At 44.3% G+C, this 18566-nt stretch overlaps 1 protein-coding gene across 1 annotated transcript in view; it reads right to left on the reverse strand.

Annotated features, from left to right (window-relative positions):
• The window catches only part of LOC309702007 (alpha-2-macroglobulin-like), a gene marked incomplete at its 5' end in the record, with an annotated part of 50520 nt that overhangs the window by 25713 nt on the left and 6241 nt on the right, over nt 1-18566 (reverse strand). Inside the window, 7 exons of the mRNA XM_082526379.1 lie at nt 3366-3515; nt 3831-3976; nt 4124-4187; nt 15305-15532; nt 15660-15827; nt 15937-16046; nt 16139-16256. Coding sequence (XP_082382505.1) covers nt 3366-3515; nt 3831-3976; nt 4124-4187; nt 15305-15532; nt 15660-15827; nt 15937-16046; nt 16139-16256 — 984 coding nt within the window. The remainder of the gene's footprint in view (nt 1-3365; nt 3516-3830; nt 3977-4123; nt 4188-15304; nt 15533-15659; nt 15828-15936; nt 16047-16138; nt 16257-18566) is intronic.

An 18566-nucleotide genomic window follows, 5' to 3' on the forward strand; every position in this document is an offset into this window, starting at 1 on the left:
TGTCCAGCGTGTCCTGGATGCGGGGCAGTGGGTAGGCGTCTGTTATGGTGCGGTCGTTGAGAGCCCTGTAGTCAATGCAGAGACGGTATGTCCCATCTTTCTTACGCACCATAACGATGGGCGAGGCCCAGCTGCTGCAGCTGCGTTGGGCGAGACCGCTCTGTAGACTGTCGTAGATCTGCTGATCAGCATTTTGCTGCTTTTCCCCTGCCATTCTTCGTGGATTTTGTTTGACTGGGGCACCAGGACGGGTTATGATGTCATGCTGCACAAGGCTGGTTCGGCCCAGGTCAGCAGGCCCTGTAGAAAACACATGTCCATAAGTGCAAAGCAAGCGTTTCAGTTGGAGCTGTTCATAGTCATTGAGGTCTGTGGAGCTCTGGGCATAGAGCTCCTGCAGGTGCAGAGGAACCACAGGAGGGCTGGTCAGAGAGTCTGCAGCTGGGGAGACCATGGAGGGTTCCACGGCCTCAGCTGGCTGGAGGAGCCCGGCAATGGATCCCGCCTTAATTGTTACTGCTTTATTGCCAATGTTAAAAAGGCGAAGTGGGACAGCTTTAGAAGGCTGTGCGTTGACTAGGACTCTGGCGATAAGTACTTTGTGCTTCTCAACAAAACCTTTGGTGGGACTAAGCATCATGTCACCTCGAGCTGCTGCACCAGGATGCACGTTGCCTTTCACCATATACTCTTGCCCCGGTTCCACCACCACAGTTCTAGCTATTCTCACTGCGTGTGACTTTGTACTGGCTTCGGTTTGGTAGTAGAGCACCTCTTCACCGAAAAGGATGATGCGGCGTTTGCCAAAATCAAGACGTGCTTCAGCTTGAGTGAGGAAGGGATGCCCAAGCAGCACCTCATTTCCTGCTATATCTGCCACCAAGAAATCAACATCCACCTGTCGATTGTTGATATTGACAGGTATCTGGGCTTCACCTAGCACCGGCACGTCCCCAGGTCCCACACCAAGCAAGGTCTCAACAACTGAGGGCTGTAGTGGTGGTCTCACGTCTGGGTGGATGGAGTTGTAGTAGGGCAGCGGCAGCACGCTCCTCCGGGCTCCACTGTCCAAAACAGCACATACCTCCACTTCGTAGAGGCGCATGGGGATACTCATTTCTTGGCTTTGGCACTTAAGGTGGAGCACAGTGGGTTTTGGGCTGTCCCAAGGGCTACTGTTCAATGTTAAGGCCTTGGTGGTTTTGTGAGGGGAAGGGCACTGCTTTTGGACATGGCCCCAACCTTGACAGTTATGGCAGCGAACCCCACTCCTTTTAAAATTTCTGTGATTGTTCGGTGTTGTCGAGGGTGTGTGTGGGACAAAACGATTCGGTGAGGGGCTAGCTGCAGGTGCATGCTCAGCAACAGTCTCATCTCTGTCTTTTTCTCTGACGACGGCAGCTCGGGGCCGGCGTTCAGCTGCGTTACGGGCTCCTTGCTGCATGGCACTGGTTACATAAGATGCAGCCCTTTTAGTGGTTTCGTGTCGGTGGGCTATTTCGTATGCGCAGGCAAGTGTGGCTGGGTGCCTCTCTAGCAACTTCTGTACTATTTCTGCATCACCCAGCCCATTGGTGAAAACTTCAACAGCTATAGAGTCTTGTTCAATCTCTGCTCTATTACCATATGCAACAGCCACTTTCCCATAAATGTCATCTCTGAAAATATGCAGGGCCTCACCAGGTTTACGCACTCGCTGCCTCAGTTCTACAGCAACAGCAGCTGCATGGTCAGAAGAAGGGCCATATGCAGTTTCCAGTTCGTCCACCAGGCGGCGGTAATCCCATTTGGATGAGCGGGGATTTCTGTGGATAATGGCCCCTGCTGCTCCAACTAGGCAGAATTTAAGCTGAGTTGTCATTGTTTTTTCTGACCAATAGTTGGCTTCAGCGCAGCTCTCAAACCTGTGCAGAAATTCCTTCCACGGTGTGGTGCCGTCATATTGGCCCGGACGTAGGGTGGGGACTCTCTCTCTAGTGTCACCGTCCTCTTCACTGTCAGATAGGGGCTGACGGGGCACACAGCGGGTCTTGCCTGGTTTCGAGCGGGGTTTATGCTGTGCAGTGATTTCCCCATAGCTAATGGCTTCATTAAGGCTACTGGAAGGCATACATTGCATGGGTGTATTTAACATTGCGTTAAACTGAGCCGGTGTGCTGTGTACAAAACTGTCCATGTGAGCGGAGGAAAATGGGTTTGAGTCTGGATAGTGGATTTTCATTTGGGGAGTAGGAGCTGGATAATAGTTCATGCTGCTGCCTGTGTTTCTCTCACGGCCGTAGCTGCGGCATTCAGCATCAACGAAGGGATTCGTGCGGGAAAACTGCGGCCGGGCAGGACCATCGGGCGGCGCGAATACACACTCTCCATTAGCGTGTGTGTTAGCACAACTTTCGGCAAACAGGAATGGGTTCATATGTTCACATTTAGTCACAGCTCTGTCTCTGTTAGCTTCCCTAATGCTCGCGGCACCCTCGGAGACACTGGTCAGCGATATGAACGGGTTGGAGTAATTGGTCTCAAGTCCGTACTTTTCACGAGAATGGCGAGCAGCGGCCATCGCGAGTTAGCTTAGCTGCGGGCTAATACACTTGTAATTACAGTCACTCGGCTTTATCGTTAGCCGCTTTAGCCTGTCGGTTTTTCTCTGTGCTCACCACTTCTTTAACAACGTGAGAGGGTCCCTTCGTGGTCGCCAGTGTTAACCATTCCTCGCCGTCAGTCCCCTGACCGTGGTCGGGAGACACGAGGGGAGATGCTTCCTCCAGGGCCGAAGTTTGTCCTCCTTCGGGGTTAACTCCCTTCACTTTTGTGGAGTAGTGAGGCAGACAGAAATCAGCCGAGGCACCGGAGAGTACTGAAGAGATGAGGCTTTAATAACAGTACTGCACACTTTGGAAACACACTGCATAGCCTGTAGCCCGTTAGAACGCTGCTCCCGGTCGCCCTCTACCCATGACACACTCTCTCACTCTCTTTTTCCTCTTTCGCTCCCAGCGTTTCCTTCACGCGCATGCTCACACACACATTACATACACTCCTTACTGCACCCAGTCACACACAAGACAGCAATTCCTGCAACACATTGTTGATCTGCACACAGCTGTTGTCACTAACGTCGCACTCGCTTACGTCACTGTTGTGAGACATTCTCGCAAAAAATCACGGTTTTAGTAACACAGTAACGCAGCGTTCCTACGGGAAAGTAACGGTAATCTAATTACCGTTTTTGCAATAGTAATCCCTTACTTTACTCGTTACTCGAAAAAAGTAATCAGATTACAGTAACGCGTTACAAGTAACGCGATACTGCCCATCTCTGACTGAAAGTAAAGGATGTATGCTGTTGTTGAGATCACAGTTACCTTATCTGCATCCAGAATATTCCCAGGCTCCTCTATGAGGACACTCTTGTCGATGGCACTCACACCACACAGAGAGTGTGGAAGGGCCGTCACCTGCATGTTGTTTTTTTCTCCTGGGACAGCTGAAGAAGGCGTGAACTCCAATGACACCTGACACACACAAATCATACATCACACCATCTAAACTTTAAGGGTTTTAAAAGAACAAAACATCAAGCCTGTATAACACAGAAACCATTCATTAGCTTCCATGTGTTTTTTGGAGTTCAGGTGTAGTGATCACTGCCCACTCCATGCTGGCAAATGCTGTGACCTCCTTGTTTGGAGTGACAAGTCTGTGCCACTTGGAAGTTTGTTTTTTGTATGTCATAGTTTCATATGAAAGGCATGCTTTAAACCTACACTTTAAACTTACACTGATAAATATAACTAACACAGCTGCACACAGTTTACAACACCACATACCTTGTGACTGAAGCATTTCTCAGTGGAGAAGTCAGCACTGTGGGCAATCACAATCTTACGGGGAAGTACAGCATAAGCTATAATCTGGACGACTGGTGTCATGTCAGGAGAAATTCTCAATTTAAAGGACACTTCCCCTTCATTCACTGAAACAAACAAGAAAACCAAAAAAGCTAATATATACGCCTTATTTTAATAATTACCATACCTTTTTTTAAAAGGGTGGCCTTTTGTGAAACATAATATTACAAAAGAATCTGATGAACTCATGATTTCAACCATGCTTTACATACCTGACTGATGTTTAACTTTAATCTGTTTAAATCCTTGCATGACAATAGCTCCTCTGGACAATACCTGAAGAATATAGAAGAAAATGACACAGGATGTGTCATTGTTAGTGCTATATGGCAGGCAGGATGGAGGACCCAAACGCAGGACACTCAGACAGAGGAATAAACTCAAAGAGGCTGCTTTTTATTGCAGTTGCAGAAAACTTCGAAAGAATAAACTTACAAAAAAGAAACAGAAACTAGAAACTTTTTACTTTGCTGTTTATTTGTGTAACTTCCTGCCTTCTCCCTGTGTAGCTTGACATTACTTCCACATAAAATAGACATGGCCTCTTTAGTGCAATGTGCAAGCATTGTGAATACAGGATGTGCGATCAGCTTGAGCTACTACTTCAGAGCCAGTACACCATGCAGACATGCAAAGCTTAATCCTTAAGGCCAAATCTTTCATATATTCATTGGTTGTGTTACGATACAGCTCTGTTAATCTTGGCTTGACATGAGCTTATGCATGAATCAAAGGGGTTTTTCATCCAATATGTCAATATTGGTTCTTCCAATCTGCCAATTCTACTAACAGGCCTAATTTATCATAAGATGTTGACCACTTGGAATGATATGTTTTTGACATGTTACATAACATGACATAATTTAGGAGACACACACACACAGATAGATAGATAGATAGACAGACAGACAGACAGACAGACAGACAGACAGACAGACAGACAGACAGACAGGGGCTTGCAAAAGTATTCGGCCCGCTTGAACTTTTCCACATTTTGTCACATTACAGCCACAAGCATGAATCAGTTTTATTGTAATTCCACGTGAAAGACCAATACAAAGTGATGTAACGTGAGGGTTCACTAGATGGTTTGGAATCTCTCTGAATAATTAGGAACAGCAAGACGGAGACGGATAACTTTTTAGCAGCCTCTTTACTTTTAGCACATGGCAACAACAACCCACACTTCCTGTGTGCCGCCCTCATGAATACTTCACTGGCCTCTCAGAAGCCAGGAAATCTTATACTCAGATCAAAACAGGGAAAACAACCAGGTAGATATAACACATACTTATTACTTGTTTGAACATGCATGTCTAAACATTCAAACATGTAAACATGTAAATATCAAAACATGTAACCACCAAATAGCTACATAACTAGCTTTATAACCTTTGTAAACACCTCTTTGTATATCAAATTAGATTTAAATTTACTTCTACACTTTACATTTTCCTCCCCCCCTCACATAAGAAACGTCCCCGTTTCCCTACAGAAAAGGAAAAAAAACCCCAACATGCTGCGAGCAAAGGGGACAACAATAAAACAACAGCAAAACCAAAAACAAGTTCAGTTCAAAACATAGTCCTTGAGGTATCTGGGAGGCACAACTTGACGTCTCCCACATCGCCGTGAAACACCAGATACTCGATGAGGAGTTGAAGGGACAATGTCTGATTGGTGTATCACCACATGGCCAGAGGGGGAAGTCGTTACAGTCTCAGACCGAGGAGAAGGGGACAAAGGAGAGTGGGAATGGGGTCGTGACTGGTTTAGAGGTGGTGGCTGACAAACCTGAGGGTCTGATGAGGTTGCAGGGCTGCGGCCCTGAACATTCCAGCTCCCTTCAGCTGCAGATTTTGAAGCTGTGAAGGGCAACGCACCTGATAATGCAGTCAACTGTGGAATCTGGGGCTGTACAGGTATGTCACCAGCAGGTGAGTTGGTTCCACCTTTAGGGACAGGTGCTTTGTACGGCCTGAGACGATTGTAGTGAACAATTTGAGTCTTGTCTGATTGGTCCAGGAGGTAGCGAATCCTGTACGTGACACCAGGGTTTTCTCCATCTGTTCCAAGGCACTCCAATATCTCAAAGGGGCCCTTCCAATGTGGAGCAAGTTTCTGCTTTGCTGTAGTGGGGTCATTTAACCACACCAAGTCACCCGGAACATAAGGAGTGTGTTTGATGCCCCTATCGTACAGTTGTTTCTGCTGGTTGTGGGCACAATCTCTGTTCCATGCAGCAGTGCTGAAGGCAGACTGAAGTCTCTGAGTCAACTGGGTGACGTAGTCAACAGGAGAAACAGAAGTAGATGATGCTGACATGTTGGTAGGCAACAGCATATTAGCAGGCATCCGTGCCTCATGTCCATGTGTGAGAAAAAATGGCGTAAACCCCGTGGTAGAGTGAGGACTGGTGTTGTAAGCCAAAGCTACTTGATTGAGGCAGTCATCCCATTCGCCAGGCTGCTGAAGGAGTAACTTAGCTAACTGGTCAATAAGTGTTCGATTGAACCTCTCGACCATCCCATCCCATTGAGGGTGATATGGGCTGGTCCGTGTCTTCTGGATGCCTAGCAGCTGACACAGATGTTTCACCAGGTCAGATTCAAACTGACGTCCTTGGTCCGTGTGTAGCATTTCAGGGACGCCGTGCTGACAGATGAAGTTGTCAAACAGGCATTTTGCAACTGTTGTGGCACGTTGGTCTGCGATAGCATAGAGATTGACATATTTCGAGAAATAGTCTTGAACAACGAGCACGTACCTGTTGCCACGACTCGTAATGGGGAGTTCAAGTATGTCAGCTGCCACCTTTTGAAATGGCTCCGCAGCAACAATTGTTTTCATTGGAGCTCTGTGATGAGGTGTGGGATTCCGTCTGGCATCACATGGAGTGCATTGTGTGCACCAGATTCTGATGTCACGTGACATGAATGGCCAGTAATATAGCTGCTGAGCACGTTTCAGGACCTTATCTGCTGATAGGTGACCGGACACTGGGTTGCCATGCAGCAGCTGTAGGACAGTGTCTTTTAAAGATTCAGGAACAACCAACTGATGCAACACTGACTTTTGGGATGGGTTGAAAGCTTTACGACAGAGTAAGTCATTATGAAAGGTAAGTCTAGAGTACTCATGCCATAGCACTTTTTCCTGAGGTGGGCATTTTTTCATACGCCAGTAGGGTGGTTTCTGACCCTTAGCTTTCCAGCCAATGACTTCTGACAGTACAGGATCTTTTTGTTGTTCACTTTTGAGATCATCTTCAGGCAGCTCAAGCACAAATGTGGATGAAACAGATAGCGCTGCACACTGCAGTCGTGGATCAGGAAAGTCATTGCATGGAATGTGTTTTTGGTCAGTACTGCAGGGACTATGGTTGGGCGGGCCTGCAGGACCTACGCACCTCTCTTCAGGTTTCAAGGTAGCAGAAGCAGTGCAGACTGTGTCCTGCTCTACGGTTTCACCAGTGACAGGGCGACGTGACAGTGCGTCCGCATTGAGGTGGCGGTGGCCATCTTTATGAATCACAGTCCATTCAAAAGGATCAAGTTCAAGAGCCCAGCGAGCACGGCGACCAGTTCTATCACTGTCAATGGGTATTTTCCGAAGACCCAGGAGGGGCTTGTGATCCGTGACAATAACAAATGGCTGCTTGTAGAGGTAGTGCCGAAAATGTCTAACTGCCCAAACAATGGCCCAGAGTTCTCGATCATAAGTCGACCACTTTCTTTCTGCCTTTGTAAGCGCATGGCTAGCATAGGCAATGACTTTCTCTTGCTGTCCCTGTTTTTGAGCTAGTACACTGCCAATAGCTGTGCTAGAAGCATCAGTATACAGAGAAAATGGCAATGTGAAGTCAGGGAATGAAACCACTGGAGGGTTTGAGAGGGCATGTTTCAGATACATGAATGCATCCTGGCACTGAGAAGTCCATTGAAAAGTTGCATGCTTCTCAGTGAGAGCATGTAGGGGGACACTGTGGTGCGCAAAGTTTTGAATGAACTTGCGATAATATGAACAAAGTCCAAGGAATGACCTTACTTCTGTCGCTGTTTGTGGAATAGGCCAGGCTTGCACACTGTTCACATTACTGGGGTCAGGCTGGATGCCATGTTTTGATACAATGTGGCCCAGAAATTGTACCTGATCTTTGGCAAAACAGCATTTTGAGGGGTTTAGCTTCAAGCCACTTGCCTGGAATCTGCCGAAAATTTCTTCCAGATGCTGGAGATGTTCTGCGAAAGAGCGGCTGTAAATGAGGACATCATCCAAATACACTAAGCAGGTTTTCCAGGGAAGGCCACGAAGTACCATCTCCATTAACCGCTGACATGTCGCTGGAGCGTTTGTGAGTCCCATGGGCATAACAGTGAAGTGGTAAAGTCCACTGCCGGTTGTGAAAGCAGTTTTCTCACGATCCTTCTCTTCCAGTTCAACCTGCCAATAGCCATGTTGAAGGTCCATTGTGGAGAACCAGGCAGAACCTGACAGCGCATCCAGTGCATCATCAACCCTTGGAAGAGGATGAGAGTCTTTGATTGTCACTGCATTGAGTTTCCTATAGTCGAGACAGAAACGCCACGTACCATTTTTCTTTCGCACCAGAACAACTGGGGCGGCCCATGGGCTGTAGCTTTCTTCGATGACACCTGCCTTTAAAAGGTTGTCAACTTGAGTCTGTATTTCAGCTCTCTGATCAGGTGTCACTCTATAGGCTCTTTGTTTAATTGGTGTAGCATCACCTGTGTGAATATGATGCTTAATTATGCCTGTGTGACCTCTGTCCTCTGAGTGCTTACTGAAGATTCCTGAATACTTCTGGAGAAGTGATTTCAGGGACTGAACCTGGGAGTGTGACAAGTTTGTTTCATCTATTTCTACCGGCAGAGTCGAATCATACACAGGCGAAGTAGCACAACATGTCTGCTCCAGTGGGATGATATCAACAGATGAGCCTGAATGAAACTCACCCAGATGCTGTCCAGGGTACAGTTCGATTTCATCACTGGAGGGATTAAGCATTCGAACCACTGTAGTACCATTCTGAACTTCACTGAGAGTGTGAGCCACAACAATGTCACATGTTGGATTAGGGATCAAGACACCATAGTAGTCTGTTGGAACAGGAGAAGCCGGTGTGGCTGCTGACACACAGGCTGTGATCAGAGTTTCGCTCATAGCTGGAATTTTGGTTGGCGCTAACACAGAAACATTACAGCAGGCAGCCACCTCATGTCCTTTGGGCAACAGGGGAATTTTCATGTCCCACAGTTGCAGCACTTTGTTTTTGAGGTCGAGAAGAGCATGGTGCCTCTGCAGAAAATCCCAACCTAGAATGACTGGCTGGTAAGCACCTCTGAGGACTTCAAAGTCCTGCTGCCATACCTGAGTCCCAAGCCTAATACCAACGGTTAACTTGCCTAAGATTTCCAGACGTTCTCCATTGACCGAACGAGCTGGCACAGAGGATGCTACCATAGGCCGTTTTTTCAAAGCTGGATGAGCGTTTCGAAAATCTTCACTCACAAGGGAGACAAAGGAACCAGAGTCAATTAGAGCACACACTTCAATGCCCTCGACAATAGCCAAGACGTTAGAGGAGACTGATCCATCAGACTCTGAGGGGAACTGGGGGATGTGGTTTTGGGGCCCTGATACTGTAGCTGATGTTTGCCCCTCAACAGCAGCTAATGAAAGTTTCCCTGTGGGCCGGAGGTGAAATGTGCAGGCCTTTCCGGGGACTGGAAACGAACACTGGTCCTACTGTAGGACGCAGCATCTCTAACTCTACGTGGAGCAGGACTGGGACTGCGTCGGTATCTGTTATTGTCAGGGTAATTGTACCTGGAATACTGGGGGGGCTGTTGGGAATGGTATGTGCGTTGATCGTGTTTCTCACATTTGTCCCACTCATTGAACCTCTGGGGAACAGGGGAAGAAGGACGTTCACGGTGAGACTCTGGATCACGATGATAACGCCTCTCAGGCGAGCAATAGTCTCTGGAATGTTGTCTGGCATGATAAGGCGACGGGGACGCACTGCGGGTGCTGTACTGAACATTGGAAGAGGAGGATCTATCACGACTGGAGTCCAAACGTTGGGCAAGGTAACTCTGTTTCTCCCGTAACTGCTGTACTTCATGTTTCAGGCTGGTTACAGTAAGTGTGAGCTCCTCAACCGCTTGAAGAAGTTTAGCATCAGTAGGCTGAGGACGTATCATAGCAACCTGTTCTGAAGACGGAATATGAGAGGATCCTGCAGCTGTAAGTTGCAATGCTGCCCGTGCTCTCTCACAACGGCTGGCAATGCGCAGGGCTCCGTCGAGATCCTCTGCACCCATCTCATGAATCTTAGATTACAAGGTGGGGTCCAACCCAGCAACAAAACGGCGAAATTTTTCACCTTCCAAGGCATTGTAGTCATAGTTAGGGAAAGCTTCAAGCACAAGACGGGTAATATCCGCGCTGTACACATCTAAACTTTCACCTGGTTTCCGGGGGCGAGCATTCACATGTGTCTGGAAGAATGGCAGAGAATATTTTGGACCGAAAACCTCTTTCAGCTTATCCTTCACTAGATCATAGTCTTTCTGGGCTGATGAAGGCAAACTGTCCCAGTACAAAAATGCAGCATCTGCTAGACGAGTAGGCAGAACAGAGGACATCACAGTTGGCAAATCTACCTCAGGTGGAGTCATAGCTTGCACTGCCACTTCAAAGCGACGAGACCAACTAGTAAAAGATTCAGTCCCATCTCCTTTAAAAACAGGTGGAAGATCTATTGTCAGGGCACTGGAAACGGTATGGTGGGCGGGAGCAGCAACAGTCCGTATTGCATCCACTGACCTCGAATGTGGCACAGGAGAAGAGCGCAGCTCATGCACAGATTCACTCTCGTCAGCCGACATGTTCCCAACAAATATCCAGCTCAAAAAAAAAAATCACAAAAAATCACAAAAACAGAGAGAAAAGCTGCAACAATCCTTACTATCTCCAAAAATTATTACTGTTATTATTTTAAGTTCATCAGCTGTTCACAGAGAGGGATAAATCCCAGCGGGAAAAAAAAACGATCTTATCCGCAGCTTGGGAGTAAAACTCACCAAATACACAGATCCATCAAGAAAATAAATCCCACCGCTGCCACCAGATGTAACGTGAGGGTTCACTAGATGGTTTGGAATCTCTCTGAATAATTAGGAACAGCAAGACGGAGACGGATAACTTTTTAGCAGCCTCTTTACTTTTAGCACACGGCAACAACAACCCACACTTCCTGTGTGCCGCCCTCATGAATACTTCACTGGCCTCTCAGAAGCCAGGAAATCTTATACTCAGATCAAAACAGGGAAAACAACCAGGTAGATATAACACATACTTATTACTTGTTTGAACATGCATGTCTAAACATTCAAACATGTAAACATGTAAATATCAAAACATGTAACCACCAAATAGCTACATAACTAGCTTTATAACCTTTGTAAACACCTCTTTGTATATCAAATTAGATTTAAATTTACTTCTACACTTTACAGTGGTATACACGTGAGAAGTGGAACCAAAATCATACATGATTCCAAACATTTTTTACAAATAAATAACTGAAAAGTGGGGTGTGAGTAATTATTCAGCCCCCTGGGTCAATACTTTGTAGAACCACCTTTTGCTGCAATTACAGCTGCCAGTCTTTTAGGGTATGTCTCTACCAGCTGAAATTCTTCTCAGCTCCAGCTCAGTCAGATTAGATGGACAGAGGGGTTAACCCCCTAACCTTATAGTGGGGCAAAAAAGTATTTAGTCAGCCACCGATTGTGCAAGTTCCCCCACTTAAAATGATGACAGAGGTCAGTAATTTGCACCAGAGGTACACTTCAACTGTGAGAGACAGAATGTGAAAAAAATCCATGAATCCACATGGTAGGATTTGTAAAGAATTTATTCGTAAATCAGGGTGGAAAATAAGTATTTGGTCAATAACAAAAATACAACTCAGTACTTTGTAACATAACCTTTGTTGGCAATAACAGAGGTCAAACGTTTACTATAGGTCTTTACCAGGTTTGCACACACAGTAGCTGGTATTTTGGCCCATTCCTCCATGCAGATCTTCTCAAGAGCAGTGATGTTTTGGGGCTGTCGCCGAGCAACACGGACTTTCAACTCCCGCCACAGATTTTCTATGGGGTTGAGGTCTGGAGACTGGCTAGGCCACTCCAGGACTTTCAAATGCTTCTTACGGAGCCACTCCTTTGTTGCCCGGGCGGTGTGTTTTGGATCATTGTCATGTTGGAAGACCCAGCCGCGTTTCATCTTCAAAGTTCTCACTGATGGAAGGAGGTTTTGGCTCAAAATCTCACGATACAAGGCCCCATTCATTCTGTCCTTAACACGGATCAGTCGTCCTGTCCCCTTGGCAGAAAAACAGCCCCATAGCATGATGTTTCCACCCCCATGCTTCACAGTAGGTATGGTGTTCTTGGGATGCAACTCAGTATTCTTCGTCCTCCAAACACGACGAGTTGAGTTTATACCAAAAAGTTCTACTTTGGTTTCATCTGACCACATGACATTCTCCCAATCCTCTGCTGTATCATCCATGTGCTCTCTGGCAAACTTCAGACGGGCCTGGACATGCACTGGCTTCAGCAGCGGAACACGTCTGGCACTGCGGGATTTGATTCCCTGCCGTTGTAGTGTGTTACTGATGGTGACCTTTGTTACTTTGGTCCCAGCTCTCTGCAGGTCATTCACCAGGTCCCCCCGTGTGGTTCTGGGATCTTTGCTCACCGTTCTCATGATCATTTTGACCCCACGGGATGAGATCTTGCGTGGAGCCCCAGATCGTGGGAGATTATCAGTGGTCTTGTATGTCTTCCATTTTCTGATGATTGCTCCCACAGTTGATTTTTTCAAATTACTGACCTCTGTCATCATTTTAAGTGGGGGAACATGCACAATCGGTGGCTGACTAAATACTTTTTTGCCCCACTGTGTATATATATATATATATATATATATATATATATATATATATATATATATATATATATATATACATACATATATTAATTAGGGGTGCAACGATACACAAAATTCACGGTTCGGTTCAATACATTGGTGTCACGGTTCGATATTTTTTCGATACAAAAAAAAGGTTCATGCCTTTTTAATTTGTCATTTATTAAAATTATAAATATATATTTTAACTCAAAAGTACAGTTTTTAAATTTAATGTTGCTGAAACATCAAAGTAATAAAAAATATATATATCTGATTGAGGAATCACTCATCTTTGGAAAAGAGAGTTTATTACAGCGAAATGGCTCTTTCCAAAATAAAAGCTATACTATACACTTCTTCTGGGCTATATTCTCAGCAGCATATTAAATATATCAGGTCCCCATAAGGAGAATCATGTGCTAACGGCTGTCTAAATGACTCGGGTAAAGTTTGTAGCATGCATGCTTGTTGTTTTTTTCTGCTTCCACTTGTCTTTGCACTAGGATGTTGTCGGAGTAAATGTGCAGTCATATTTGTTGTGTTCCCACTAGTGCTGTCAGCGTTAATCTCGTTGAAATGACGTTAACGCCACAACACAGCAAATCTCCGTTAACGACCTACCGTGGATCGCCCCGTGCGTGGGGCTGGACGGCCAACACGTTAACGAGCTAACTGCGCTAACACACTAGTTCCCACCAATGTAATTGAGCATTGCGTGGCACATCCAACATACTGTTTTACTTTAGTCCATGACGCGCTTAACATCAGGGTCATGCTTCAAATGAAAACCAAAATCGTCCCAAACGCCACATCTGAATGAGGGTGGGTGAGGTTCAATTTGCCATGTTGCAAGGAGAGCTTAACTTCTGTCTCGCTAGCTTGCCCTGCACTCAGTGAATCTGCATTCGACTACTCCGCCTAGGCTGCACTGTCGAGCGCAGATCCACTGAGCGCTCAACACAGACAGCATCGTCAGAAGGAAAGTTGATGAAATAAATTAAAAATTTTGTATTGTTTGATACATATGCGTACCGAACCGAAAGCACTGTATCGAACGGTTCAATATCGATACGAGTATCGTTGCACCCCTAATATATATATATATATCTATATATATATAGATATATATATATACATATTAGTGGTGCAACGGATCACAGTTGATCCAAAATAAGAATTGATCCCACTCCACGGTTCGGTACGCACATGATCCGAAGATTCTAAAAAGGAAAAAAAAAGTATGTGTATGGTGCGCGTGGTCAGTCTGTCAAGCGGTAGTTATGGCCAGCGCTAGCGGTCCAAGTGGCGGAGCAGAGGAGTTTGCGGCATTTAAGCAGCCTTTTGCTGCCCAATCCGACCGGGCTAAAGCTATGACAAAAGCTATTCGGGGTGTGCAAAACAAGGGGTTTAAACTGTGATGAACGTGCTCGAGCCACGCTATGATATCTCGTTGCGCGTCCACTTCAGTGTGACAAGATTGTTCCAAGCATGTATGAGCAGGAGAAGTTTAAAGTTATGGCTGAACTGTCCCAGGCATCTTCTGTTGCTCTAACTACAAATGGGTCGACCTCCAGGGCAACGGATAGCCACATGACCGCTCGTTATATCACAGCGGAGTGGTAGATACAAAACCCTGCACTGCCCTATAGATTACATTAGATTCAATGAAACTTTATTTATCCCTTGGATGGGTTCCTCCCGGAAATTCAGTTTCCAGTTGCACAGCACCGACAGAAGTTGCAGAATGTGAGCAGAAATATACCATATATACACATATATAAATACAGAGTATACAAAAGGGATAAATAGAATAAATACGAATAAGAATACAAGGGAACGGCACATTTCAAGTATTGTGAGTCTATTACACCGTTGGATATTAACAAAAACTATTGCACAGTGAAAAGGCACTACAGCTTACTTGTTCCCCCCTCCTTTGTCCCCGTTTCCCCTCCCTCTCCCCTCCAGCGAGGAGTTAAACAGTTTAATGGCGTGTGGGACAAAGGACTTTTTAAGCCTGCTGGTCCTTGACTTTGGGAGAAGCAACCTGTCACTGAACACAGTCCTCTGGTTGTTTATGGCATTGTGGAGAGGATGCAGAGGATGCCCAGCATCGTCCATAACGTCCATAATGTCCATATTGCACCTTAATTTGTTTTTATATAAGTGCGTGCAATGAGTCTTCAGTTGAATGTTTTTAATAGGCAAAAAATACTTAAATAAGTAAATGGCGAGTCAAATTTTTGTCTTTTTTTTCTATTTTTGTTGATCCGAAAATTGATCTGATCCGTGACTTAAAACCGTGATCCGATCCGAACCGTGAGATTTTTGATCCGTTGCACCACTAATACATATGGGTGGACTTGTGACAAGAAATAACTCACCAGATACATCACATCTATGGAGATTGCTGCTTCCCTCACTATAGTGTACCGTATAGATATATCCTCTTCTGCATCACAGGAAAGGATTTTATCCTTCATCATCACCTCCAGCGAGCTGAATGTTTTTGCATCTTGTACTTGAGGTTGGGACGTAGACAGTATGAGAAATCCATTATCATAAAAACCAGTTCTATATATTGGATAGTTAAGGGTTGGTGTCAGGGTTGCCTGAAATGTCTGAAAGAAGCATAAAATAAGTTGATGAAGAAGAAAAAAATGGAAGGCTTTAGACGCAAGCTAATGTAAAATAAACTTACCAGTTACAGTTACAGTTTCAGTGTAATTATCTACTTACATGGAGTTTAATATCCTCATCGAAGTTATCTATGCTCAATGAAAACTCAGCGACACCGTTGCTGTCAGTTGTTAGATTTTTTAGCAAGTGTGCCGACCCATGTTCTCCCACCAACAGATACACAGGTGCTTTGGAAATGGGTGTATCATTGTAGTATACTGCTTTAACCTGTTTAAACCACAATGTTTCATTACTACAAACCACATTATTTACACTAAATTCTAAATTCTGTAGCACCATGACACAACTAAAGTAAAGAAAAACATTTTGAACTTACTTTTCCTTTCAGATTTGATTCTGGTTCCCAAATCATGGGGATATCAAAAAAATACACTTTTCCAAGGATATAGGAAATTCTTATTCTCTTTTCTTGTTCCTGTGAAATACCTGAATACAAAACTTAAATGTTAGACAATAAGGTATAATTTAAAAAGATGTAACAATTAAACAAAATGAAAAATAACAATTGCCAGACTTGCCTGTTCCCTCCTCTTCTATTTTGGCACTGACATTCAGCTCATCTTGAAGGAATTTATTGTGAATTTCTTTGAAGGTTGACATCTTGAAGGTAACAACTGTACAGCCTGTCTTGTCTGCCTAGAAAGGCCAACACAATAAAACATAAATCATACAGTGAAAACTTACATCAAACTTTAAGCTGGCTGCAACACTTTGAATTTTGTTACAATCACTTCAGTCAGTCAAAACTCTACCAATGTTATTCATCAAACAAAGGCTCAAACTCATTATTTAATCGGTTAGCTCATTAAGAGCTGACACACTGGCTCAAGCATCAGCCAAAGAATATATTTATAATAGCAGACAAAACAAAATGGAGTCAGAGGAATACCTATAATTGTCATGGTCTGTGACCCAGTGTTTGCATTTTCTGGTTTAATTTATATTCTTTTATATTCTTTGATTTAGTGTTTCTGTTTCCTCACCGCTCTGTGTCCATGTTCCATGTATAGTCTGTCATGTCTCCATGTTTATTCACCTGTTTTTCGCTTTATCTACAGTGGGTATAAAGCTGCCTCTTTCAGTTAACCTTTTTGTTCAAGTCCTGGTCCTACTCCTACCTGCCACACAACCATCCTTGACAAAAATTCAGCATTTATAAATAATGAACACAAACCAGTGGATACGACTGAATCTATAGCCAGGTGTTTTATAATACTGAATTTTCAAAAACGCCTAAAAAGAGGGTCTTAAAAACCATACATTTGTTATGCTTATAACAGATTTGACTTGAAATTCTCAAAATTGTGACTTTTTTTAAACTAAAAATGTAACTCAAAAGATCTTTCAGGAAAGGCAGAGGGCATCCAATGCTATTCTGGGTGGTGGTATTGTCTCATGAGAGCTTTACTCTTAGCTACTGTACAGCTGACAAACCATAAACAGATGTAGCATCTCAACTGTGCTAAACTTGAACATCTCAACTTGCTTCATACTAGGCCACTAAAGTCTTACAGCTGAATCCACAGACTATTGATTCTGTCTTTTTATGGCTAGCTAGAGCTGCATGATTTAACTTCACAGAGGCAGTGAAAGACAAACACACATACACAGATACACATCCACCCCAGCCCCTGAGGTTTGGAAGAAGGGACCCCGGGTTGCGATCAGCCCAGAATCACCAGCTAAACCCCAGGTACATGAAACAGTGGTGTAGAAAGACCTACTTACTCCCCTCCCTGCATGTCAGCATTAAAGGTGGCAAGCCCAAAATATGGGGCCCATCTGCACACAGAGCCCACACGCTCAACCAGTGATGAAGACTAAAATGAACAAGCCAAACTGGGCATAGTCTGAGATAAACTACTCTCAAAGGAACTAGGGGTGGGGTTAAAAAATTGATATGCCAATTCAAATCGATTTTAATTTGAATAATGCAAGATTAAATTCTGAATAAATTTTTAAATATAAATGTATTTTGCCAGAAATGCCAGATTCTCAACTTAAAGCTCACAAAACTATTTAAGCAACAGCCAAACAGCTAAAACAGCAGATGAGAGCAGGTAAGCTGATTCCGCAAAAAGATTTTAACACAAAGAAAACAACCTTTACTTGTCACATACACAATTATACAGGTTACAACATGTAGTGAAATACTTGTGTCCGAGCTGTGGACAGGCTGCAGACGTAGCCGTACCATTCCAGGGCTTGGTTTTTAGTATGGTGGGGTCTAGCCAGGACCCCTACTGGATACCGGGTGGGAATCGAACTTGTGACTCCCGCTCCAAAGGTGTGTAATCTTACAACTGCACTAATCAGCTGCAGAACGTGACGTGACAGCACGTATGAAGACATGCCAGGTGCTGAATGCTGACATTTCACAAATTCTGAAACTGCAAGTTTTGTCACTCTCCGTTCTCTACAGCACCTTTGGTAGCTGTTTCTTTCTTCTTCTTCTTTTTTTCAAAAAGAAAGCCTAATTTCTCCTGTTTAATACTGAAGAAATTAAACTTTTACAAATTGTGCAAGATTTGAAAAACACTTTGGTCTGTCTCTAATAAAAATCTCTGTAACTTTCCTCTGCTTAACTTCAGCAGCTTCAGGTAATGTTCCTCTGTTGTTTCATGGGTTTTTCAGAGTTTTTATCTACTGCAAAATATTTTTAAAGGGGTTATCTGCTATAAAAAGCCAGGCAAGGAAAATCTCCTTCATGTTTGTCTGTGTTTTATCCTCAGTTACTTTGACACAAAGGCATCTGCTGTGATGATTACATCTCTGATGAAATCTCACAAGTGTCAGCTTTTTTTTATACCTAGATAGTTTACACAGAGTTTGTAATTGGAGAGAAATTAATTTGGTCAAATAATTTGGAATTAAATGTTTTTAATTTACAAGGTTTAGAGGGTTCTTTCAACAGAGCATGTCCAAGATATATTATCATTATTATAA

Source organism: Aulonocara stuartgranti (assembly GCF_965226115.1).
Source record: "Aulonocara stuartgranti genome assembly, chromosome: 3".
In the NCBI taxonomy this organism is placed as follows: domain Eukaryota; kingdom Metazoa; phylum Chordata; class Actinopteri; order Cichliformes; family Cichlidae; genus Aulonocara; species Aulonocara stuartgranti.